This window comes from Crinia signifera, chromosome 8 (genome assembly GCF_055691185.1).
Source record: "Crinia signifera chromosome 8, ASM5569118v1, whole genome shotgun sequence".
NCBI lineage: Eukaryota > Metazoa > Chordata > Amphibia > Anura > Myobatrachidae > Crinia > Crinia signifera.
Genome location: NC_139224.1, coordinates 158,556,563 through 158,583,758, shown reverse-complemented (window position 1 = coordinate 158,583,758; position 27,196 = coordinate 158,556,563). Strand labels below are relative to the sequence as shown.

The following is a 27,196-nucleotide window of genomic DNA, read 5'->3' as shown; positions in this document are numbered from 1 at the left end:
TGGCTGTACACCAGGGATGGCAGGAGCAAACGCATGGCTGTACACCAGGGAAATCAGGAGCAAATGCATGGCTGTACACCAGGGAAATCAGGAGCAAATGCATGGCTGTACACCAGGGAAGGCAGGAGCAAACACATGGCTGTACACCAGGGAAGGCATGGACAAATGCATGGCTGTACACCAGGGAAGGCAGGGACAAATGCATGGCTGTACACCAGGGAAGGCAGGGACAAATGCATGGCTGTACACCAGGGAAGGCAGGGACAAATGCATGGCTGTACACCAGGGAAGGCAGGGACAAATGCATGGCTGTACACCAGGGAAGGCAGGAGCAAACGCATGGCTGTACACCAGGAAAGGCAGGGACAAATGCATGGCTGTACACCAGGGAAGGCCAGGCCCTGAACCAATATTAGCATAGAGTCACACAAGCTACTAAGCTACTGCGGCAAGAGATGCACATGCGGTTAAATAATTTGGGGGGGTTTTGTGGGGAAGGGGGGGGTGCACACTTTTAAGGAGACTTTTATGGAGGGGATCCCCGATAACACAGTATTTACCACACACATGAGTTTTATGAGTACTAATATCCAGGAAGCCTTATACACTGCCAGTGGCTAGAGGTGGAAGCCTCGTCTCCTGCTCCTTGTGCTCATGATGCAATCACTGTGTCAATCTCTCGCACTGGTGATGTAAAGACACTGAAAAGAATGAACACCTGATGCCTCCACAGCTGCTGCAGGGGAATACAGGGCAGAAACCTATTGACCGTAGGGCATAGAAGCAGGCTAGTATACGCTGCAGTGCACCATGGGGGATAGAGATTGGTCACGGTCGTAGGCAGCTCGTGATTGGTTGCAGAGCTTATGGTACTTGTGGATTATCACGGCTCCCACGATGGCCATCGTATGCAAAAAAATCGCATCGCATGCGATCGCATACGATTTTGCACTGAAAAGCATCCAAATGCATTGGAATTAGTATTAAACATGTTCAATGGCCCCCAACTGGCATTTTTGAGGCTATACCACCCCCACTATCAACGTGAACCCGAAGCGTGGCGAGCGCAGCGAGCCCGCGAGGGGCAGCGGTACGCGTCCTACGACCTTTTCATACCCCCACTATCCACGTCGGCGTGGAGTTGAGAATAGAAAGTGTCGCGAGCGCAGCGAGCCCGAAGCGTGGCGAGCGGCCGCGGATACCCTCACAGGCTTCACAGGTGTCCGCGTCCCCTCGCCACACTTTCTATTCTCAACTCCACGCCGACGTGGATAGTGGGGGTATGAAAAGGTCGTAGGACGCGTACCGCCGCCCCTCACGGGCTCGCTGCGCTCGCCTTGCTTCGGGTTCGCGTTGATAGTGGGGGTGGTACAGCCTCAAAAATGCCAGTTGGGGGCCATTGAACATATTTAATACTAATTCCAATGCATTTGGATGCTTTTCAGTGCAAAATCGTATGCGATCGCATGCGATCAAATCGCATGCGATTGCATACGATTTTGTAAAAAAAAACATCAAAAACCGGTAAGCATCGCATCGCATGCCATCGCATGCCACTATATGGCATGCGATGGGAGCCGTGATACTCCACAAGTACCGAGCTTATTTCCAAGGACTCACTCATTTAAAAAAAAAAATTAAATGGGTTCCTAATATCCCTCTACACACATTAAAAGTAAGGTGGAGCTGGTCCAACCTCCACCTTGGTCCTGCACAGTAATTTAATAAAAAAAGCATTATAGTTTGCAGGTGTCCAAAACCTTACCAGTGACCCTGACTCTGCCTAATGGGGGAGAGGAGGATAATTTGGTGTCAGAGGTAAATAAGAGCCTGATTCATGGCTGCTTGCTGTGCTGCGTATATTTGCGGCCTAGCAAGCAGGTAAACTCCGCCCACCGAGTGACAAGCAGGGGGGGGGGGGACACTATCAAAAAGGTTGACATACATTAGGTTGACATTGATAAAAAGTCGACACGATTAAATGGCCGACACAAGAAAAGGTAGACATGGGAAAAGGTCGACATAAGTTTTCGATGATTTTATATAAATATGACTTCGCACTTTACCATCCAAGTGGGCAGAGTTAGGTTATGATAGTGCCTGAAGCAAGGCCAGCGCAGTGATAAAGTGAAGAGGTGACGTGGCAGTTAGGAGCTAATTGGCTGGTTGTTTATCTCTCTCCATTATATCACTTTTTGAAGCTTCCTACATCTGGCCCATGGTGTCCATGTCGACATAGACACAAAAAGAGTGAAAAACCTGTGTCAACATTTTTACGTATAGTTACCTTTTCCATGTTGAGCTTTTGATTGTGTCGATCTTTTGTCCAAGCTACCCTAATGTGTGTCAACCTTTTTTCCTGTGTCTACCTAATGACTGTCATCCAATAGTAGTTGACGTTTTGACTGTCCATCTAATATACCATAACATCCCTGGGGAAGATATTTGTCAGTGGAACATTTCCCGTTAATAAGAAGACCAGAGTTAATACAAAATAGAGATTTATTACAGACGAGACACAAGACTTCTTCCAGTAAAAACCGACGTGTTTGTATGGTAAAAATCCAGCTGAATTGGCCCAAAGAGGTTTGAACAATCTAACAATAGAGAAAGCGAATCACATTTCCTCAACAATAGGAAATTGATCTTAATGATACATTCAGGCTGTCTCTGAATCCTTAGTGCGTTAGCGCACTCGAGTCTATTATTTGTCATCACCATCATTCAAAATCAGGTCATCTCTGCTGATAACATCCATTCAATGGTAATAAATACCCACCCCCACCCCCGCCCCTACCACCGCTACTTCAACTCATTGTTTGTCGATTCCATAGCGACAAACTTCATTTCGTTATTGACCGTTCCAGACGTGATGCTCCCGTCCCTGACTTTATTCCGGAACATAAAAGGGAAAGCTTTCTTGAAGGATTTCCTGAAGCTGGCGCCCATGAATCCGTACACGATGGGGTTGATGGACGAGTTGGCGTAGGACATACAGTTGGCCCAGGTCTTGATCTTGTACGTTGCGTAGTTGGCTTGGAATCCTGGGTAAAAGCCCTGAAAGAGGCTGAAGAGCTGAATAGGTCCCCAGCAGATGGTGAAGAGGAGGACGATGACAATCACCATTTTGGAGATTTTGCTTCTCATAGCGATGGTCCTCTCAGACAGTAACTGGACCTGGTGTAGAGCAAAATAATATCATTCAATCAATGGGATAAGTTCACACTCGCAATGGTCCTGATTGGTGATCACTCAACTGAGAAAAAATGAGGTATTCCTCCATCTCTGAATCACACTGATTATTACCCACGAGTTAAAAGGCTGTCAAAATGGCTGCTTCTGCAGTGTACTTTCACTTTGAGCTGTGACAGTTTTTAGCCTATAAATTCTCCACCACCCCCAGTCCCGATCTGCTCCGACCTCCAATCTCTGTCTTCACAGCTCCCTGTGGTCTCAGTGGCACTCCCGAGAATTTTCCTGGTTTTGCTCCAGTGCGCAGACCGGCAAACCCGGGAAATTCTCGGGAGTGCCACTGCCTGCGCTCCCTTCTCCTGGGCAGCGAAGCTGAGCTGAACGTTGAGGTCAGCGCCGCACTCAGCTGCCCGGCTCCTGCTGTCCGGCCCTGCCTCCCTCCCCCCCTGCTGTGTGCGGCGTGACCTTGTAACGTCACGCCGCATGTTGCCGGGGGCAGGGCCGGGCAGCGTTGATAGACTCTTCAGCGGCGGTGCCTGGACCCGGGGTCACAGTGGTGGTTTTTATTTTAGGGAGCGCTCCCCAGAAAAAACTCGCCCACTCCCTAGAAAAAAACAACAACACTGAAGGGGTTAAATATAGCCCTCATAGGGAGAGGGAGAGAGGGGGGGGGGGGGGGGGGGGAGATGCTTTATAGCAATTTAGGTGCTTATTCCCATTTTCCTGATGATGGTGTCATGTTAGAGAATGGCGCTGTTCAGGACAGGATCACGTGTAGACATATGTAACTATACAGGTGACTATTGGTTATAAATTCATTCTCCTACATGTACTTAACACTTTACATTCCTCTGTCACACATGTAAAAATAGAAACCAACCAACTAATCAATTAACTATGCTAAACATAAAGCAGCCCGTCATATTGAGAGTCCACAAAATGGAACAATTCCGGCGCCTTAAGCTGCCCATGCACTAGCGTTGTCTTGGGGCAATCCCCCAATCCCCTGATGGTCGTGATGGGGGATTGGGGATATTAAACACATAAAAATCCTGATCAACCAATCCAATTTTAGAATGATTGATTTCCCTGATCGCCGACGGATTGCCAAATATTGCTGGCCGCTGACTGGCACATCCAGTCGGCGGAACGGAGTATCGGGAGATGGAACCTGCTGATGCATGGGCACCTTAAGCCCATATTTTTACAGTGCCAATGATTGATAACTTAATCGACAAACATACGTAATAGGGGAAGACAGGGTTGGGAACAGTGACAATAGTAATAAATAGTCCTCAAACATGGATTATATATATCTGTAGTGATAACAGCATGTCTTAATATGATACTCCCAGCGATTTTTCCAGCACGCCCACTGCTTTTCTTAGCACTCCCACTAAACGTCCGGGTTCCACCCCCCAGACGCCTACTTCCTGTCAATCCCCTTACAAACGACATGCATACAGAAATAGTATCAGGATTACATTGCAGGATGGACTAACACATGTGTACTGCAAACTGTACACATGTGCAATGTACCGATAATCGACCACCATGCGTATTCGCAGCCATGTCAAACATAAATATGCCATGGAAGCGGCGTAACTATAGCACCGCAGCCCCCGCCACCGCGGGGGGCGCTGTGCATATGGGGGTGCCGGGGGCTGCGGTGCTATAGTTACACCTCCCCCCAATCCCCCGCAGGTTTACCTATTTCGCTGGTCCCGGCTGCTCCGTTCTTCTGCTGAGGACCACCACAAAATGGCCGCCCCCATATAGCATACAGTTCTCTGAAACTGTCTGCTGTATGGGGGCGGCCATTTTGGGTGGTCCTCAGCAGAAGAACGGAGCCGCCGGGACCAGCGCGAAAGGTAAGGCTGCGGGGGATTGGGGGGGTTTGAATGGGCGGCGGTGGGGCGCCCCCCCCCTAACGGCGGGGGCGCCCAAAACGTAGCTACGCCGCTGCATGGAAGGTTGGGATGCAAAACAACCATGTGATTATCCATTCATTGTGATGTCACCTCAGATCTGGCCATTCAGGTTGAGCATCGAATGTTACAGTCTTTCACGTTTGGTCAACTCGTGTTCTGTATGACCAGATGCGAAGCCTCCGAGCTGTGCTCAGGACAGTGGTGTAAGATGTCAGTATAAAGAACAAATACAAATGGGTAAATTATTTTTCTGGAGTCATAAACTTTGATGGATTTACGATATGTACCTGATAGTTGTTGTCCATGGGCTCCACTACCGGTTGTCCCACTCTCTTCAGCATTAATGAATAGCACAAGCAAATGGTCAGGAGCGGCAGCAGGTAGACCGCCAGAAACTGGTACAGGATACAGGCTTTCTTTAGCGCATCTGACGGGAACTGCTCTATGCAGTACGTCCGCGGGCCGTACCAGTACCCCTTCTGGATCTTCTGATAAGGGATGATTGGCGTGGACAGCAGGAGAGAGCCTGTTGATAAAAAAAGAGGAGACCATCAAGGATTCTGATATCACACAAAAACAAGTTTAGGCAGTGGGGGCCGATACAGTCAGGGCCGAATCCAGATTTTTGGTGCCTGGGCCAGATAGAGAATTAACACCTTCCACCCCCACAAATATTTAGGGGGCTGTGTTACATAGAAACATATAATTTTTGACGGCAGATAAGAACCATTTGGCCCATCTAGTCTGCCCCTTTTTTTTACCCTTTTTAATCCTTATTTCTTTGTAAGGATATTCATATGCCTATCCCAGGCATGTTTACATTGTTCTACTGTCTTAGCCTCTACCACCTCTGATGGGAGGCTATTCCACTTATCCACTACCCTTTCTGTGAAGTAATTCTTTCTAACATTTCCCCTGAACCTCCCTCCCTCCAGTTTCAGTGCATGTCCTCGTGTTCTATTACTTTTTTCCTTTGAAGAAAAATTCCCTCCTGTACTATGTTAAAACCCTTGATATATTTGAAGATTTCTATCATGTCCCCCCTTTCCCTTCTCTGCTCCAAACTATACATGTTAAGATCGTGTTGTAGAGGTACTGGAGATTTGAGCGACGTACATCATAGAATATCCAGTCTTTTACCTTATAGTGGCCCCGGAATGATGCTAACCAGTGGCGGATACAGGAGTGGATCCAAAATTAAAATAGTGGCGATACACCAACCGCTGACAAACATCACTGGCCAGAACTCACTGGCAGTTGGTTCATATCCTCTTTAAATTCTGGACTGAGCTGCAGCCCCTTGTGGGAATGTCATCCCTGTGAAACCACACCCCTTTTGATAGGCCATGCCCCTTACCAGGAGTCCTGCTGCAGGAATTAAGAAAGTTGAGAGGTATGATGCTGGGGTGCAGTGGCGTATCTACAGCACCGCAGCCCCCGCGGTCACGGGGAGGCGCTGGGTAAGTGCGGGCGCCGGGGGGCTGCGGTGCTATTGTAATGCCCCATTCCCCGCAGCGTTACCTATATTCGCTGCGGTGGTCCCGGCTTCCCTGGCTTCATTCTGCTATTGCGACGGGCTATCATAAAATGTCCGCCCCATATAGCAGCCAGTTCTCTGAAACTGTCTGCTGTATGGGGGCGGCCATTTTGTGATGGTCCGTGTTTCATATCAGGATGGGAGCCGGGACCAGCGCAGCGAATACAGGTAAGTATGCGGGGGCATGGGGGGGGGGGGGGGGGGGCATGGGCGTCCGGAGGGGGGGGGGGGGTGAGGGGGGGGGGGGTGTTTTATTATCGGCGGGGGGCGCCGAAATATGATAGTTACGCCGCTGCTGGGGTGTGTAGTTCCACAGCAATTAGCGGGCCACATGTCCTTCCTGAGAAGACTTAAATGCATATATTTGCCAGTGGTGAAGATATGAGGCAGTAACGCTAACCATTTACAAGTACTTTACGACTATGACAGTAAAGGTGCATACACACTGTACAATTTTTTTGACCAGTTTGGTTGAAAGACATTTCCATTGAACCCAGTGTCCTGAAAGATGCTGACGAAATATATTGACGAAAGACGAAAGATCTAGCTACAGTTTATAGGCTCTTTTTGAAAGATATCCAAATTGAGCTGCACGCACAGTTGACAAACAATCTTGATGAACAACTGACGGGTATGTGCATCATCATTCTTCGTTTGTCTGTCATCAATATCTTTCGTCAACATCTTTCGTCCAGGACACTGGGTTCAATGGAAATGTCTTTCAACCAAATTGGTCAAAAAAATTGTACAGTGTGTATGCACCGATCTGCGGAATGACAGGAATAGGATTTATACCGGGTGGTATTCTGCAATTAGAAAGAGTGGTAACAGTTCTTACCTATCCAGATGCAGATGCTGACAATCATGGCTACTCTCGGCGTGCGATGTCGCAGCGACCGCAGTGGATATAGCGTGGCGTAGCATCGGTCCGCGCTCATTGCTGTCAGCGTTATACAGGTGGCCTGCACCGTTACCTGGGTAATGAAGACATTGTGTCCTTACATAATACATCTCTGGTGTCACCAATTTTACAAACATTCCATGTTTTCAGGAGATCCTCAAAGTTAGCACATGAGTAAAAAATAATTTAATTGGTCTTTGACAATTAGCGAACCAACCGGCAATTCACCTGGTTCTATGGGAGGGGCATATATTAGTCTACAACAGGACAGGCCAACCTGTGGCTCTCCACTACAAATCCCAGCATGCCTCGCCACAGTTTTAACACTCCCTTATAGCAAAACTGTGGCAAGGCATGATGGGATTTGTAGTTTGACAACCTCTGGAGAGCCACAGGTTGGCGAAAATGGGCTCCAGTGAGTGTCATAGGGTGCAGTGCGTTGAGGGAACACACTGCAGTGCTGACTCGGGTGGCCAGCGGCCATCTTGCTTCATAAAGCACAAATTATCCAGAGCATCCGTATTGAGGGGCGTAGGTCAAAAATATAAAAATGTTTATTTATTACAATTTACAGTAAAAAAAAGTCCAATATTATTTATATTATAGTTAAGGAATTCAATGTAGAAATATGCCTAATACCGGTATATAGAACTCAGGCTCTTCAACTTGTGATTGTGACAGAAATACACTTATTTCACTTCCCGGTCACATACAGTATTATGGCCTTGGCCATCTTACGGCTTCTGGCTGGCTGCTCAGGATCCTGAAAGGAGACGGATCCTGTCACAACCAGAAACCACAAGATGGCCGCCACCCATGTCAGCAGCCCTGCAGTGGCATAAAGGCACTGGCCAATCGGTATTAGATCCCTCTGTGCACTGAACCCCACGTTTTGGAGGATCTCAAGGAACAATTTAGATAAACCCCAATCACAACTGGTTGAGTAGTTTAAGTTTATCGCCAACATACATACAAAGGATTTTATTAATAGTACAGATTTCACAAACCCTGCACTAGGGGCCTGATTCAGGTTGATTGGGTTCCCAGCACATTCGCACATGAACCTGAACCTCTAGGGACCATGAATCTGTACTTCACTTTTCCTGGTGTAATTCTGCCACAACAATTACTAAAATAATTGTTGAGATGTTCCTGAAGTTCCTTTGCTTGTACTGAACCTAATCATGAATTATTGAAAACATGATCCTAAATAATCCTAAACTGCCCCCATCACACGGTCACAGAACGTCACACATTCTTACAATACTCACTTTGAGGTTCCCAACATCAGTGTGGGACAGATGACAAATGGATGGGAAGATGAAAGGGAATGGTATAAGGAGGAAACATGACCTGGGAGATAAAGGAGCGAGAAAACAGGACTGGAATGAACACGAGTGTATGGTGTGTGGTCAGTCACCTGCACAGATATCATATCCAACACATAACCCCATGGAGACTATGCCCTGCTTGGTGTGGGATTAAACGTCAACAGAATGTCGACATGGACACTAGGTCAACAAGCACAAATAATGCTTTGGTTATAATGTCGACACAGGAATGTTTTTGCATATTTTAGCCTGATCCTAGACGCAGCCAGAACAATAACACAAAAAAATGTACTGTCGGCATTTTGAACCAAGTCGATATTTTAACAATGTCGACATGTGTGAATGTAAACATTTTCCTTGTGGTCCATGTCGTCATTTTCAAACTCTCAACATGATTACTCACTGCCACCTCTGATAACTATGATGTATCTGCGGCCACTATAGTGGGTTCTCTGTTTCCTTGTACTTCAGAAAGGGCCTAATTCATGTCTGAATGCAATGGCCGATGTTGACGCCACGAAGCGATCGGCAGGCTACACACTGCACATGCACCAATGTACCTTTGCAATTGTACTTTACTATAGAGTGATTGACAGGGAAGGAGCGTTTGTCAGAGATAACGGGAAATGGCAGCAAAAATCTGCCTTCAGCTGCGATCAGTACATAGAGAAATATGACACGATAGGGTAAGCTGTCGATGTTCCGCTTATAATCTGCATATATGTACACGATTGTGAATGAGTTTGGTTTGATTCCCCCAAAATACAGAAGCCTTGATGGGGCTTGGGGGCTATTCTGTAACAATCGCACCCCAGCTCCGCCCCCCTTTGCCACCCATCGCATACATAATTATTGCATATGTTCTAACATATGCGATAATTGTGGCAAAGGACAGCTCTTGCATTAAGAGCTGTCCTTTGCGGTGAGAGTCGCCGGGTCCCAGCAGGTCCCGGTGGCTCCCCCCTCCCTCCCTTACCCGGCGCTGCTGCTGCGCCGGGCTCTCCTCCTCCCAGCACCCGGAAGAGGATCATAGTGCAGGGAGGAGGTCACAGGTCCGGGGCAGCACAGCTCTGTACTGCCCGGACACAGGGGGGGGGGGGGGGGGTGTCGGTGTGGGGCGGCGGGGGTCAGTGTGGAGTGGCAGGGGGTCGGCGTGGGTGGCGGTGGGTTGTGGTGAAAGCCCATAGGCTTCTATGAGGCATCGCCAGATTTTTCTGGCGATGCCCCCCACCGGGGGATGCTTAGAGCATCCCAAAATGCGGTAAAAACCCCGATAACAGGGTTTTTACCGCATTTTTAGTTTAGAATTAATCATAGAATTACCCAAATATATGTAACCAATATCTCTGAATTTTATTACCATGTAGTGTAGGGCATTTGAGGGCAAAGGGGATTTGTCAAAATAGGTGTGAAAATTGCCAAGCAAACTTTTTTTGATCAACCCTTTCAGGGGGTGATTCTGGTTGGTTTGCAAAAGCAAACTCTTTCTTTAATGGACACAACCATGTGCACTGCAGGTGGGGCAGATGTAACATGTGCAGAGAGAATTAGATTTGGGTGGGGGTGTGTTCAAACTGAAATCTAAATTACAGTGTAAGAATAAAGCAGCCAGTATTTACCCTGCACAGAAACAAAATAACTCACCCAAATCTAACTCTCTCTGCACATGTTACATCTGCCCCACCTGCAGTGCAGCACAGTTGTGTCCTTTAAAGAAGGAGTTTGCTTTTGCAAACCAACAAGAATCACCCCCTCAGTGCCAAGGCTGTAAGCGATCCTCAAAATAACTGCTAAAAATGCCAGCGCCGCTCACAATGAATTGACTTGGCTGTATCTGTATTTATTTATACTAAAAGAACAGTCGCTGTGGGCGGTGTGGGCATTTTTAGCGGATATTTTGAGGATCTCTCACAGCAACGTTGGTTAAGGGCGGGATGCACTAAGATCCGTCACCCCTCCCCACCGCACATCGCCGGCTACCGCATAGATAATTATCGCATATGCACTAACATATGCGATAATTATTGCAAAGGACAGGTCTTGCATTAAGAGCTGCTCTTTGTGTTGCGCAGACGATGTGCATCGGGTCCCCAGTGGCCCCCCTCCCTCCATTACCTGGCTGATGCTGCTGCTGCAGGGCAGGCTCCGCCTCCTCCTCCCTGCAACCGGAAGGGGATGTAGGGGCTAGGGAGGAGGAGGTCACTGCTCCGGGCAGCACAGCAGTCTGCTGTCCAGACCCAGGTGAGGGGGCGGCCGTGTGCGTGGGTGGTGGAGCGGGATGGCGTGGGTCGCAATAAGAAGCCCATAGGCTTCTACGGGATATCGCCAGCCCCCCACCGCAGCGAAGGCCGGGTGTGTGGGTTTTCCTGCATATCAAAATGAGGTAAAAACCCTGTTATACCGTTCTAAGTCTGGTTACTGATGTCATTCAGTGTGCTGGGGGAAAACGATGTATTTTGCCGTATTTTGGGCATCTATCAACTTTTCTGGGCAGCAGTTTCAATAGCATTCCGAAGTCTAGAAGATCGCAATTCCAAATGCAGTTGTGCCCAATCATGCGCTAGGCAGTTACTCCAGGCAGTGCGGTGTATACAGAGACACATTCCCCGACAACTATAGCTACCAACAGCCTGCTGGCATTGTAGCTAGGTAGGTACAAGAGTTTCACTCAACATTTTGTGTATTGACTTCAGTAGGTCAAATGAGTGTTTCAGAACCGTCTTGCATGCATTTATTTTGCTTCTGGGTGTTTATGCGCACACATGATTCATGTTTATAAGGCAGAAAAGCAAGCAAATCCATACTGCACTGCAGAAGGGGCAGATGTAACAGGTGCAGAGTGAGTTAGAATTGGGTGGGGTACGTTCAAGCTGAAATCTAAAATGCAGTGTAAAAACATTTGTGGGTTACAGTACATGCAAAAGCAGCCAGTATTTACCCCGCACAGAAAAAAAATGGATGCGCTCCCCTGTGGAATGAACATGGTTCAATCCAGACACAAAGTTTTGTGCTTTTCTTACAAACATGAACCAGGGTCAGAGCCACCCAGGTGGCATGTACGATTTAGCTCCCCCCCCCCCCCCCATACCCCCTGGCATGTACCTGCTGTAAGTAGGCCACGAACTTGCACATGAAGTCTCCGAACACCCAGCTGGGCAGAGGGTAAAGCGTTGCAGTGAATGGCACGCAGCACACTAGGAACATGATGTCCGTGGAGGCCAGATTAGCTGGGGGTACAGAGAGACAGAGAGTTACCATAAATGTGATCCTCAGGGGTCCTGCCATCCCTGCACACACACTGGGTCTCCGCGTTGTGTGGTTGGGAACTGGAGACTGGGCGTCCATTGTAAGGCGACTGCAACAAGGCATTACAGTGTCAGCGGTCACACAAGTCTCCAGCTCTTGGGATACCATCCATACCTGAGCTGGCATTTGCATATGTTATCTATGATGTCATTATAGACTGCCTACCCATGCATTGGCACAATGCCCAGGATCTCCTGTTACACAGCAGCCAAGCATCACACTGTCTGGGCATCATACCCGCTGTCTTCTTACCTGTAGTGCGGGCTGTTGCAGTATACTTTATTATGAACTATTGTTTTTTAGGGCACCACCATATATCCAAGGGCTGTACAGTAATAAGAGCACAATTACATAAATACGTGGGATAGCATTAAACACAGTGATAACAACCAAAGGATAGAGAAATTCACTGATTCTGGGTGATAATCGAAAGTATGGGCACACTCGGGTAAGGGGTGGCGAGGGAGCAGCAAACAGTACTCCATAAGCCGGTACCAACTGAGCGGATGGACAGACAGGTTCATAGTCACTGGCCAGAAGAGTAGAGATGGTATAGAGAGACAGTACCAGGAAAGGACAATAGAAGATGGAACTCCCCATGATAGCTTACAATCTAAAGGCCCGTACACAGGCCAGTGATAAGTGGTGAGCGCTGATATGCTCTCCTGCATCATGCTGGTGGCTGCAGCTCATCCGCTGGTATAACCAGTAGATGAGTGACGGGGTAGGCGGCTATCCATATCATCCTGCTATGGAAAGTCGTCCACCCCCGGCAGAATCGCTTAGTGTGTATACACTGAGTGATGTTCAGCCCAGCGATATTCCCCATTATCGTTGTCCATACGCACTGAGCAAAATTGGCCAGTGTATGTGGACCTTAAGATCGAGGAGAGTAACCGGGAGGGTGAATGGGGACAGTTATTAAGTAGACAGAGGTGCTGAATAGAGTTAGGCAGCATTAGGGACCACCAGTTTCAGAGATGCATTGACGCTGCCTGTGACAAGGCCTCCATCCACTAGTGTAGGGAACGGGAACCTTTGGCCACAGAAAAAAAGATACTGACAGTTCTCAGGCGCTCCTCACTCTCAATTTGTCTCTATGTCCAATAAAGTTTTACTGGTATCTCTCAATGTACATGTAAAAAGAGAAAGAGGATTGTTTCAGATGATTCATTCCCCCCCCCCCCCCCCCCATTGAGCCTTTGGTGTCTACTTAAAATAAGTGGACAACTACATAGGGTACGGTTCCTCATTTGGGAATTCTTGTTTTGGTTCACCTAGAATGTGATGGTATTACACTGTGTATGGTCTCTTTTCTCTTTTTACATTGAGAGATACCAGTAAAACTTATTGGACACAGAGACAAACTGACAGTGAGGAGCGCCTGAAAACTGTCAGTATCTTTTTTCTTTGATTGTATGCATTATATGTGTGGTGACATATTAACTGTATAGTTCCAGGTCGCCCTCAGCGCATTAATCCATTCCCAAATCCAAATTTCACATGGGAACCTTTGGCCCTCCAGCTAGTGCTAAACTACACATCCCAGCATGCCCTGCAAAAGTTTTAGCCATGTGGCCATGCACTAGTGGAAGGTATTACATGCGGTATCTAGCATGCGATACCCCGTCAACTCACCCGGCGACTCACATTGGCTGGATCGCATACAATACATCGTATGCGCTCCTTTTGCTTACAGTGTATTGTATGCGGTTCCAGCACAGGCTAATGTCTGCAACAAATACTCATGGCAGCCCCTTCTGATCTGTGATTACGAGGCGCATGGGAATGCACCTCGGATCGCAAGAAAAGGACATGCGATATGACACTCTTCACGCAATCCGTCGCAACAATGTGTCGGAATCGCAAAAAAAGTGCCCATATTGCTCTAGTGGATGTTCGCCTTTACTTATACAGTATCTTTACCAATATATTGAACTAAGATCTATGAATTCCTATTATCATGTGGTGTTTAAGGACCATATGTATCAAGCTTCAAATAGTGATAAAGTGGAGAGTGAAAAAACAACCAGCCAATCCGCTCCTACCTGTCATTTTTCAAACGCAGACTGTAACATGGCAGTTAGGAACTGATTGGCTAGCTGTTTATCACTCTCTGTTATCACTTTTTGAAGCTTAATACATCCGGCCCTCAATTTTATTACTGATAATTGTTAGAGTTCATTTTTTATGTTGTAGAACAGGCATGTCCAAACTATGGCCCGCCAGCTGTTGTGAAACTACAAGTCCCATCATGCCTTTCCAAAGTCTTGCTATTAGGGAATGCTAAAACTGTGGCAAGGCATGATGGGACTTGTAGTTTCACAACAGCTGGAGGGCCATAGTTTGTAAATGCCTGGAGTCTTGGATGCATATTTGTAGAGGTAGAGGCTGGCAGGAAGTCTGAATAGGGCAGGGGGGTGCAGTAGTAGGCAGGCAGGAGTGAGAGTAGGTGATCAGAGGCGACTGACCTAGGAGGGGAAAAATCTGTATTGGAGTAATTACTGTATTAAATATGAGGAACTGTCTACTGTCCGTCAGCACCATGGACAGCACATGTGGGGAATGGGTGAACAGCAAGTTGCATCCTCCAGGCAGAAGAGCGTAAGACATATCCTCATATACACATGTCCCCTCCACACTAACCACAGTATGTTCTGTACTTCATGTACAGCCTTGAATTGCTTTATAACAATTGGAGCATAGTTAAACCATTATCTCCGTGCTGTTGCTGTACATTTTTCTGACATTGTGATCCTTGCACAAATTTGTGACAGCAGAAAATAGAGATTCATGGAATTTCCACTTATGTAAGTGCATTTTGGACATGAAGATTGTGTGTAATCTCTTCCGCACTCCTTGCTGTCATATTACCAGAAAGCAGCGGGTGAGACTATAATTGCGCAGCAACTCCTGAAATTGCCAACATTTCCCCCATCTCGTGGGGCGTTCGGCACTATAAATGGAGTCTGTGCCTTTGGGTAACTGAATTGTTACAAGGAAGTTGTTATGCAAAACTGCAGGCACGAAAGTGTAAATCGTGCCGCAATCATGTAAACTATTCGCACATCAAATTATGACAGTGTCCTCATTTCTGATGTTGGCATTCTGCCCGTGTCACCATTTTGCAGGAGTTAATGGTGTCGACATTTTTAACCATGTTGATATCACTGTTCACCTTGTCAACATTGATATCACTTACTTCTGGGGGTGCAATAATGAGAAATAATATCAGAATTTAGAAGTTACACATGTATTAGTGACACTTTTATATAAATATTATTCAAATAATAAAAAAAATTTTTTTGCTTATACCAAAACTTGTTCTTCAGCGCCACCTAGTGGTCGTATCGGGGGCAGCATATAATTTACAACATGGATTATCTATTGCCAAATAAATGATTTACTTTAAAATGTTACACCATGGAATGCCATGCCAGAGACATCAATTCCCCTTTAATTCTGTACAGCAAGTAGGTTACCAAGGGTAAACAAATGTAAACTTTTAATTATTTTATTTTTTTACAAGCAGAACTAGATTTCATTCGTACTGTAGCGCGTACTGACTGCTTCCTGCTGAAAATAGGCCCTCACTCTGGTTGACTCTCAATGCAGCGGTATTTCGCTGTCTTGCGAGGCAACTAACGCTGCCCGCACGAATGCCCCCCCACCCCCTGGATGCCAAATGTTCCCGCTGGCCTGCAAATGGATGCCGTTTTGGAGGTGCTGAAACCCAGGTGTCTAACTATCACAATTTGGCCATTGCCAAGATGCTCAGATCCTTACCCACATTTCGTGTTTCCAACACATCAACTTGAGGAATTAAGTGTTAAATTACTGCCTAATATATCCAGACAGTTTGCTGGTGTTCACTATACCGATGTTAGGGTGTCAAATGTAAAAAAACCAGGGTAGGTTAGGGGGGGCTTAGGAATAGGCTGTGTGTGTGTCTGGAGGGGGGGGGGGTGTTAATGTTAGGCTGGGAGGAGAGATATAGGCCCTTATTCTGAATCGTGCGGTACGGGCCGCGTGCGGCCGTACCGCCGATGTTTTCAGTCTGCACATGCGCAGAGGTCAATCTGCGCATGTGCAGCCCAATTCGCCGCAGACGTAGTTCGTCCGCCGCAAAGGGGGCGTATAGGGGCGTGAGGGGCTTCATACCCTCATTTCCCTATGCATACGCCCCGCGTTTCATGGGCGTTCCCATGCAAACGCGGGGCGTATGCATGCTAATGAGGGTATGACGCCAGTGATGGGGGCGGAAAGCTGACGTCGCCGGATGTCAGCTCTCAGCCCCCATACAAGCTATCACACGGACGATTGTCCGTGTGGTCTCAGCTTGCGGGACCTGGTGGGGCGTGCGGCCCTGCCTTCGATGGTCGCCGACCATCGAATGCAGGGGGCAGCTCCCACCATGGTGGAGGCGTACGCCCCACCATTTTCTTGCGGATCGCCAGCCGTCCGTGTACGGACGGCCGTGGCGATCCGTATCGTGGGCGGGGATTGGTTTGTGCGGCCGGAGCACCGTGTGCGGCTCCGGCCGCACAGATCTGAATAAGGGCCATAGTAAGGTAATGCTGGGGGGAGGGATGGTTCCCAAACTGTGCCGTGGCCTCCTGGGGGGCTTTGGGGTACTTGCAGGGGTGCCCTGGATTGACGGTCGATGACCAATTCAAACTATTTATGGCCAAAATCTGATACTCAGGGGCGCTGTGATTCAAAAACATGTGGGAGCCACTGAGTTAGGCACTTAGAAGGGGGATTAGGGTTAGGCTGCGAGGTGAGGAGGGTTAGGTTTAGGTGGTGGGGTGCAGAAGTTAGGGTTAGGCACTGGCAGGGAGGGTTGAAGTGGGGCAGGGGGAAAGTATGTATACTTACCAGACCTCTGTTGGAATTCCTGGCTTCCACTCTATGTCCTCCATCCCTACCTGCCAGGTGCCTTTGTAATGTGACAATCAATGCTATTCCCTTCCCCTGTCAGTGGTGTGAATGTTATCAATGATGGATGTAGTTAATGAGCAAAACTTCCCTTCTCCAGGCACTGTACGATAAACACTAGAACTGTACAATAAACACTAGAACTGTACGATAAACACTAGAACTGTACGATAAACACTAGAACTGTACAATAAACACTAGAACTGTACGATAAACACTAGAACTGTACGATAAACACTAGCACTGTACGAGAAACACTAGAACTGTACGATAAACACTAGAACTGTACAATAAACACTAGAACTGTACGATAAACACTAAAACTGTACGATAAACACTAGAACTGTACGATAAACACTAGCACTGTACGATAAACACTAGAACTGTACGATAAACACTAGCATTGTACGATAAACACTAGAACTGTATGATAAACACTAGCACTGTACGATAAACACTAGAACTGTACGATAAACACTAGAACTGTACGATAAACACTAGCACTGTACGATAAACGCTAGCACTGTACGATAAACACTAGCACTGTACGATAAACACTAGAACTGTACGATAAACACTAGAACTGTACGATAAACACTAGCACTGTACGATAAACACTAGAACTGTACGATAAACACTAGCACTGTACGATAAACACTAGAACTGTACGATAAACACTAGCACTGTACGATAAACACTAGAACTGTACGATAAACACTAGCACTGTACAATAAACACTAGAACTGTACAATAAACACTAGAACTGTACGATAATCACTAGAACTGTACAATAAACACTAGAACTGTACAATAAACACTAGAACTGTACGATAAACACTAGAACTGTACGATAAACACTAGAACTGTACGATAAACACTAGAATTGTACGATAAACACTAGAACTGTACGATAAACACTAGCACTGTACGATAAACACTAGCACTGTACGATAAACACTAGCACTGTACGATAAACACTAGCATTTAATGTAACAGTATTAACTATGTATTTGTTTAACTGTAGCATACATTTAGAGCCCTGTTTTAGGAATGTATGTGTCTTACAATACAGATGTACCACATATACAATAAATAATGGACCTTGTTCTGATCCGTTCGCAGACGGCGTTCATTCTCACGACGATGTTTGTATGCGCAGCTGCATTTCTGGGGAAGGGGGAAATACACTGGATGTGTGTGGCCACGACGAACATAAGGAGCTTGGAGATGACTTAAGGCCCATACACACTGGGCGACTTTGAGCTGAAAGTCACTCAAAACAGCAGGTTTGAGCAGCTTTCGGCTCATGAGCACTCGCGCAACATCGCCAGGAAAGCCATTCATCTGCTGGTTATACAAGCAGATGAGCGGCTTTCAGGACAGCTTTGTATAGCGCTCCGCTACGCAATGCTGTCCTCCCCCCTCCGTCAGCGCCAGGCAGGGGGAAAGCCGCTCAGTGTGTATGCACTGAGCGCCTTTCCCCACAGCGATGAACGTGATCATCGCTGTCCATACACGCTGGTCATAGTCGCCCAGTTTGTATGGACCTTTATTCAGTAACAAGGATGTACTTAGGACACGTGGGCATGCACTAAGAATTAAAGAGACAAAATTCCATACGGAATTGAGAAGAGGTTTCTTCGCCGTGAGAGCGGTAAAGTACTGGAACCCTTTGCCGGAAAATGTGGTGACGGAAAACACAGTAAAGGAGTTTAAAATAAAACCGGATTCATTTATGGACATAAAGGGAACGATATAGTTATTGTCTAGGCAAATAGACAATTAAATAGGTTCAACTCGATGGACTAACGTCTTTTTTCAACCTAAATTACTATGTTACTAACTAATTACTATGTTACTAACTAATTACTATGTTACTAACAGACTGTTCGCCGGGTGCACGCACCCAAGACTATGGGTGGGGGGCAGTGGCGGATAATCATGCCCATGGGAACACACATTCCATGGGCATTCCCTTGTAAACCCTGGGCATTCCCATGGAAATTGATGGGTGACGTGGGTGCCGGGGCAGGATGGCTGCCCGCCCATTTCCTCCTGAATGTGCACCCATATATAAGTGACCTGAGAGACACTTTATATATATGCGTGCACGCATCACATCTTACGATGGTCAAAAGATGTAGGAGGTTCCCCTGGCATGCGAATAGATGTTTATGTGCGAGGGGGGGGGGGGGGGGGGTTGGGGGCGGCCTGCAAGGGGGTGTTGGGGGGCGGGGTAACACCATTAACAGGGCAGGTTCTGGTTGACTAGCAAGGGTGCAAATTCGAATCCGAGCGAATCAACAAGAATAACCCCCAATGTGTCATTTCAATATTGCTTTGTTCTATACATTTTAGAAATTGATTTCATGTTTTAGATGTTTCAGTGCAACTATGCAACACGTCTGTCAGTCCTGGGGCTTTTCCACAAGAGCTGTCATTATTTTTGTGTCATTCATTTGTGATAAGTCTCTATGGTAGTGTCACAATCAGCTTCTGGCTAATATAACATCGGCAGCCAACAGAGCCCCCGGGGACAGATCATTCCCTGATTTTGGTGATGAAATCTAGAAGGCACAGAAATACCCAGCTACAGTATACGGTACATTCAGTGATATTCTGTTGGTAAATGAATACAATGTCATACATGCAACATATGAGATTCATACCTCCCAACTCTCAAATACTGAGGATCGGGATGGGGAAAAGGGGCGTGGCCTGGGAAAATGGCCAGTGCTGTGTAAGTTGCTGCCCATGGTTCCGTCCCTCTGCTGAACAGCTGTATGCAGGGAAGACTCCCAACCGATCCCGACCACCACGGGACACTTCCTGACCTGGGACGGACACGGGACAGCCCCAAAAACTGGACTGTACCCCAAAAATCGGGACAGTTGGGAGGTATTTAGCGTTATGTATAATAGGTAACATAAAATAATGATCATTGTTTGGATACGTGTGGTATAGAAAATCTATTTTGTTTACGTTGCTACCAAATGCTCAACAGGAAATAAGTGGACAGGTAAAAAGGTTGGCAGGGTCAAAAGGTCAAAACAAACGGTCAATATGAATTTGTTCGGTCGCACCTTGTATGTTTGTTAATATGTCACTACCATCAGTGGAAATGTTTACCCCCGCGGGCTCGCTTCGCTCCGCGCTTCTGGTGGCGCACTGTTACTATTCCCCATTAAAGGGGTACATTTACTAAGATGGGATTTACTAAATTGCAAAACCCTGCCATCGGGTAATCGCCACCTAGCCAGAGTGATACCCCTGAGCCTGCCAATAACTGGATCGGCGATTATCCTCCAATCCTGGAGCAGGCCGCTCACCATCGGATGATTTCCCAGTGTGTGCGTAGCTCAGGACTTACTCAGCGGCTGCAATAGAAGCAGTTGGATCAGGGCTGGTGCTGACGTCACACGCCCTCCCCTCCGCCTGGGCACGCCTGCCTCTCCCCTGACACTCCCAGAAAACAGCTGGCACCACCCCAAATGCCAAGTAGCATTTACAGTTTATTATACCAGCGTGTAGTATATACAGTATATTGTACCAGAGTATAGTATATACAGTATATTATACCAGCGTATAGTATATACACATTATATTATACCAGTGTATAGTATATACAGTATATTATACCAGCGTATAGTATATACACATTATATTATACTAGTGTATGGTATATACAGTATATTATACCAGCGTATAGTATATACAGTATATTACACCAGTGTATAATATATACACATTATATTATACCAATGTATAGTATATACAGTATATTATAGCAGCGTATAGTATATACACATTATATTATACCAGTCAGTGGCGTAACTATAGCTCCGCAGCCCCCGCGGTAGCGGGGGGGCGCAGAGAAATTGGGGGCGCCGCCGGGGGGGCAGCGGGGCTATAGTTACCCGCGGTCTGCGTCTCGCCCGGCTCTCTGCATATAGTATATACAGTATATTATACCAGCATATAGTATATACAGTATATTATCCAGCGTATAGTATATACACATTATATTATACCAGTGTATGGTGTATACAGTATATTATACCAGCATATAGTATATACAGTATATTATACCAGCGTATAGTATATACACATTATATTATACCAGTGTATGGTATATACAGTATATTATACCAGCATATAGTATATGCAGTATATTATACCAGCGTATAGTATATACAGTATATTATACTAGCGTATAGTATATACAGTATATTATACCAGCGTATAGTATATACAGTATATTATACCAGCGTATAGTATATACAGTATATTATACCAGTGTACAGTATATACAGTATATTATACCAGCGTATAGTCTATACAGTATATTATACCAGTGTACAGTATATACAGTATATTATACCAGCGTATAGTCTATACAGTATATTATACCAGTGTACAGTATATACAGTATATTATACCAGCGTATAGTCTATACAGTATATTATACCAGTGTACAGTATATACAGTATATTATACCAGCGTATAGTCTATACAGTATATTATACCAGCGTATAGTATATACAGTATATTATACCAGTGTACAGTATATACAGTATATTATACCAGCGTATAGTATATACAGTATATTATACCAGTGTACAGTATATACAGTATATTATACCAGCGTATAGTATATACAGTATATTATACCAGTGTACAGTATATACAGTATATTATACCAGCGTATAGTCTATACAGTATATTATACCAGCGTATAGAATATACAGTATATTATACCAGTGTACAGTATATACAGTATATTATACCAGCGTATAGTATATACACATTATATTATACCAGCGTATAGTATATACAGTATATTGTACCAGCATATAGTATATACACATTATATTATACCCGTGTATGGTATATACAGTATATTGTACCAGCATATAGTATATACCGTATATTATACCAGCATATAGTATATACAGTATATTATACCAGCGTATAGTATATACAGTATATTATACCAGCATAAAGTATATACAGTATATTATACCAGTGTATAGTATATACAGTATATTATACCAGCGTATAGTATATACAGTATATTGTACCAGCATAAAGTATATACAGTATATTATACCAGCGTATAGTATATACAGTATATTATACCAGCATAAAGTATATACAGTATATTATACCAGTGTGTAGTATATACAGTATATTATACCAGCGTATAGTGTATACAGTATATTATACCAGCATATAGTATATACAGAATATTATACCAGCGTATAGTATATACAGTATATTATACCAGCGTATAGTATATACAGTATATTATACCAGCGTATAGTATATACAGTATATTATACCAGCGTATAGTATATACAGTATATTATACCAGCGTATAGTATATACAGTATATTGTACCAGCATAAAGTATATACAGTATATTATACCAGCGTATAGTATATACAGTATATTATACCAGCGTATAGTATATACAGTATATTATACCAGCGTATAGTATATACAGTATATTATACCAGCATAAAGTATATACAGTATATTATACCAGTGTATAGTATATACAGTATATTATACCAGCGTATAGTATATACAGTATATTATACCAGCGTATAGTATATACAGTATATTATACCAGCGTATAGTATATACAGTATATTATACCAGTGTATAGTATATACAGTATATTATACCAGCGTATAGTATATACAGTATTTTATACCAGCATAAAGTATATACAGTATATTATACCAGCGTATAGTATATACAGTATATTATACCAGCATAAAGTATATACAGTATATTATACCAGCGTATAGTATATACAGTATATTATACCAGTGTATAGTATATACAGTATATTATACCAGCGTATAGTATATACAGTATATTATACCAGCATAAAGTATATACAGTATATTGTACCAGCATAAAGTATATACAGTATATTGTACCAGTGTATAGTATATACAGTATATTATACCAGCATAAAGTATATACAGTATATTATACCAGCGTATAGTATATACAGTATATTATACCAGCATAAAGTATATACAGTATATTATACCAGCATAAAGTATATACAGTATATTATACCAGCATATAGTATATACAGTATATTATACCAGCATATAGTATATACAGTATATTGTACCAGTGTATAGTATATACAGTATATTATACCAGCGTATAGTATATACAGTATATTATACCAGCGTATAGTATATACAGTATATTATACCAGCATATAGTATATACAGTATATTATACCAGCATATAGTATATACAGTATATTGTACCAGTGTATAGTATATACAGTATATTATACCAGCATATAGTATATACAGTATATTATACCAGCATATAGTATATACAGTATATTGTACCAGTGTATAGTATATACAGTATATTATACCAGCGTATAGTATATACAGTATATTGTACCAGCGTATAGTATATACAGTATATTATACCAGCATATAGTATATACAGTATATTATACCAGCATATAGTATATACAGTATATTGTACCCGTGTATGGTATATACAGTATATTATACCAGCATATAGTATATACAGTATATTATACCAGCGTATAGTATATACAGTATATTATACCAGCATATAGTATATACAGTATATTATACCAGCATATAGTATATACAGTATATTATACCAGCGTATAGTATATACAGTATATTATACCAGCATATAGTATATACAGTATATTATACCAGCATAAAGTATATACAGTATATTATACCAGCATATAGTATATACAGTATATTGTACCCGTGTATGGTATATACAGTATATTATACCAGCATATAGTATATACAGTATATTATACCAGCATATAGTATATACAGTATATTATACCAGCGTATAGTATATACAGTATATTATACCAGCGTATAGTATATACAGTATATTATACCAGCATAAAGTATATACAGTATATTATACCAGTGTATAGTATATACAGTATATTATACCAGTGTATAGTATATACAGTATATTATACCAGCATAAAGTATATACAGTATATTATACCAGCGTATAGTATATACAGTATATTATACCAGTGTATAGTATATACAGTATATTGTACCAGCATATAGTATATACAGTATATTATACCAGCATATAGTATATACAGTATATTATACCAGCATATAGTATATACAGTATATTATACCAGCGTATAGTATATACAGTATATTATACCAGTGTATAGTATATACACATTATATTATACCAGGGTATAGTATATACATTATATTATACCCGTGTATGGTATATACAGTATATTGTTCCTGCATATGGTATATACAGTATATTATACCCGTGTATAGTATATACAGTATATTGTTCCTACGTATGGTATATATACACAGTATATTATACCCGTGTATAGTATCGGAATCGGTACATCTGTCATAATGAACTTAGGTCTACAGTCATTAGGTCGACTGGCTGGAAGGTCGACCTGATTTAAGGTCGACATTGGGCCAATGTCGACATGACTTAAGGTCGAATTTGCATAAAGGTCGACATGAGTAAGGTCGACTGGTCATAAGGCCGACATGGGTTTTTCACTGGTTTTTTTTATCCGAATGTCGACAGTCGACATGGACACAGTTGGCAATGAGAATCGGACCCTTGCTTCGCTCGCCACTTTGATAACCTCCTCCAAGCCCTAGTGGATGGTAGGGCATGAAATACTGCCTTTCGGCACATGTCGGCTCAATGAACAGTGAAAAATCTCATGTCGACCTTATGACCAGTCGACCTTCCTCATGTCGACCTTTATGCAAATTCGACCTTAAGTCATGTCGACCGTGGCCAATGTCGACCTTAAGTCAGGTCGACCTTCCTGCCAGTCGACCTAGTGGGGTCGACCTAATGACTGTAGACCTAAGATCATTCTAATAGATGACCGCTTCCCATTGTATATAAAGTATATTGTACCAGCGTATGGTATATACAGTGTATTGTACCTGCGTATGGTATATACAGTATATTGTACCCGTGTATGGTATATACAGTATATTATACCAGCATATAGTATATACAGTATATTATACCAGCATATAGTATATACAGTATATTATACCAGCGTATAGTATATACAGTATATTATACCAGTGTATGGTATATACAGTATATTGTACCAGTGTGTAGTATATACATTATATTGTACCCGTGTATGGTATATACAGTATATAGTGGGTCACTTACCTCTTAAGGAGGTGAGTCTCTAATAAGTCTCTCCTGCCCCCACATGTGGGTGACTTACCAATGTGGGGGGGGGGGTGTCTCTAATAGCCCACTCCTGCCCTCTTCCGTGGGTGACTTACTAATGTAGGGGGGTCTCTACTAGCCCACTCCTGCCCCCACCTTACTTACCAATGTTGGGGGATATCTAATAGTCCTTTCCTGCCTCCATCTCTGGGTGACTTACCAATGTGTGTGTGTGTGTGTGTGTGTGTGTGGGGGGGGTTAATAGCCCTCTCCTGCCCCCACCTGTGGGTCACTTACCAATGTATGGGGGAGAGGGGGTCCTCTAATAGCCCTCTCCTGCCCCCACCTGTGGGTCAATTTCCAATGCATGGGGGAGGGGGTCGTCCTCTAATAGCCCTCTCCTACCACACCTGTGGGTCACTTTCCAATGTATGGGGGAGGGGGGGGGTCCTCTAATAGCCCTCTCCTGCCCCCACCTGTGGGTCACTTTCCAATGTATGGGGGAGGGGGTCGTCCTCTAATAGCCCTCTCCTACCACACCTGTGGGTCACTTTCCAATGTATGGAGGAGGGGGGGGGGGATCCTCTAATAGCCCTCTCCTGCCCCCACCTGTGGGTCACTTTCCAATGTATGGGGGGGGGGGGGGGGGGGGTCGTCCTCTAATAGCCCTCTCCTGCCCCCACCTGTGGGTCACTTTCCAATGTATGGGGGGGGGGGTCGTCCTCTAATAGCCCTCTCCTGCCCCACCTGTGGGTCACTTTCCAATGTATGGGGGGGGGGGGGGGGGTCGTCCTCTAATAGCCCTCTCCTGCCCCCACCTGTGGGTCACTTACCAATGTAGAAGTTGGTGGCCGTCCTCATCTGCCTGTGCTTGGAGATGACATATATGACCAGCGAGTTCCCGATCAGTCCCACCAGCATGATCAGCGCAAAGAACAGAGGTACCAGCCAAGCGTCAGTCAGAAACGGCGGCGAACCGGCATCGGTACGGTTCGCCAGCGAATCGTTGCTCAGACTCCAGTTCCCAGGGAAGCTGCCGTTCTCGTACTCCCATGAAAAGTTCAACATCTCCTCCAGCTCCATCCACAGACAGAGAACACCCCCGGAGCGGGTCACCTTGCTGCTGGGACTCCCTCTACTGCTCCCGGTGCGATTCGGCAGAACACTTGCTTTGTAGAATGGAATTTACAAAGAGCGCAGCGACTGCAACATTGTATCCACTTCCACTATTGTATTTACTGCAACATTGTATCCACTTCCCTGTAACAGGCTGCAGCTGCCTCCTCTGTGCTGCCCATGCTGTGTACTATATGATGATACATGGTGATCCCCCGGCTTTATAGTGGGGCACAGTCACACGTGGAATCTGAGAAGCCAGAGGATACAGCCCCCCCTTATCCCGATGTGTACTGTGGGCACGTCACCAGCGGAGGCTAAATGGCCAATCAGTTTGGGTGGGGACTGGCTGCTTCCATTATTCCATTGTTTAGCACAGAGAGACATCAGTAATGTCACATTTATATCAGGATCACACAGCAGATTGCACAGACATGTGGTGTGTGAAGGATTGGGGACAGTATCATGGACACATATCTGAGTATGGCAGGGAGGAGGGTGCAACTGAAACCAATGTACAAGTTGCAATTTTTATTTTTTTTACAGGAGTATTCAGAATTCATTGTCAGTGTTTTTATGCTTGTTACCGGTGGGTTACCTGCTCTTTGCCAGGGAGTGACATGCCCATTGCCAAGGGGTTTCATGCTCATTTCCAGGGATTTCATACTCGAATTGTCAGTGTTTTTATGCTTTTTACCAG

The 27,196-nt window shown here is 44.7% G+C and overlaps 1 protein-coding gene across 1 annotated transcript; it reads right to left on the bottom strand.

The window, feature by feature from the left end:
- Positions 1-2,484: 2,484 nt before the first annotated feature.
- LOC146026681 (G-protein coupled receptor 54-like) lies at positions 2,485-26,905 on the bottom strand. The gene is made up of 5 exons (XM_083157528.1): positions 26,214-26,905; positions 11,995-12,119; positions 7,499-7,634; positions 5,411-5,649; positions 2,485-3,177 (listed from the first exon to the last, which is right to left on the bottom strand). The coding sequence occupies exons 1-5, from the start codon at positions 26,461-26,463 to the stop codon at positions 2,803-2,805; spliced, it is 1,125 nt and encodes a 374-aa protein (XP_083013654.1). The 5' UTR covers positions 26,464-26,905; the 3' UTR covers positions 2,485-2,802.
- Positions 26,906-27,196: the final 291 nt, after the last annotated feature.

What these genes read in the sequence shown, in the direction of transcription:
- LOC146026681 (XM_083157528.1), bottom strand. Translation starts at nt 26,463, where the DNA reads ATGGAGCTGGAGGAGATGTTGAACTTTTCATGGGAGTACGAGAACGGC. An exon ending in GGCCACCAACTTCTACATTG is followed by an intron (nt 12,120 to 26,213) that starts GTAAGTGACCCA and finishes CTGTACCCCCAG; the next exon opens with CTAATCTGGCCTCCACGGAC. An exon ending in TCGTGGCCTACTTACAGCAG is followed by an intron (nt 7,635 to 11,994) that starts GTACATGCCAGG and finishes TTCATTACCCAG; the next exon opens with GTAACGGTGCAGGCCACCTG.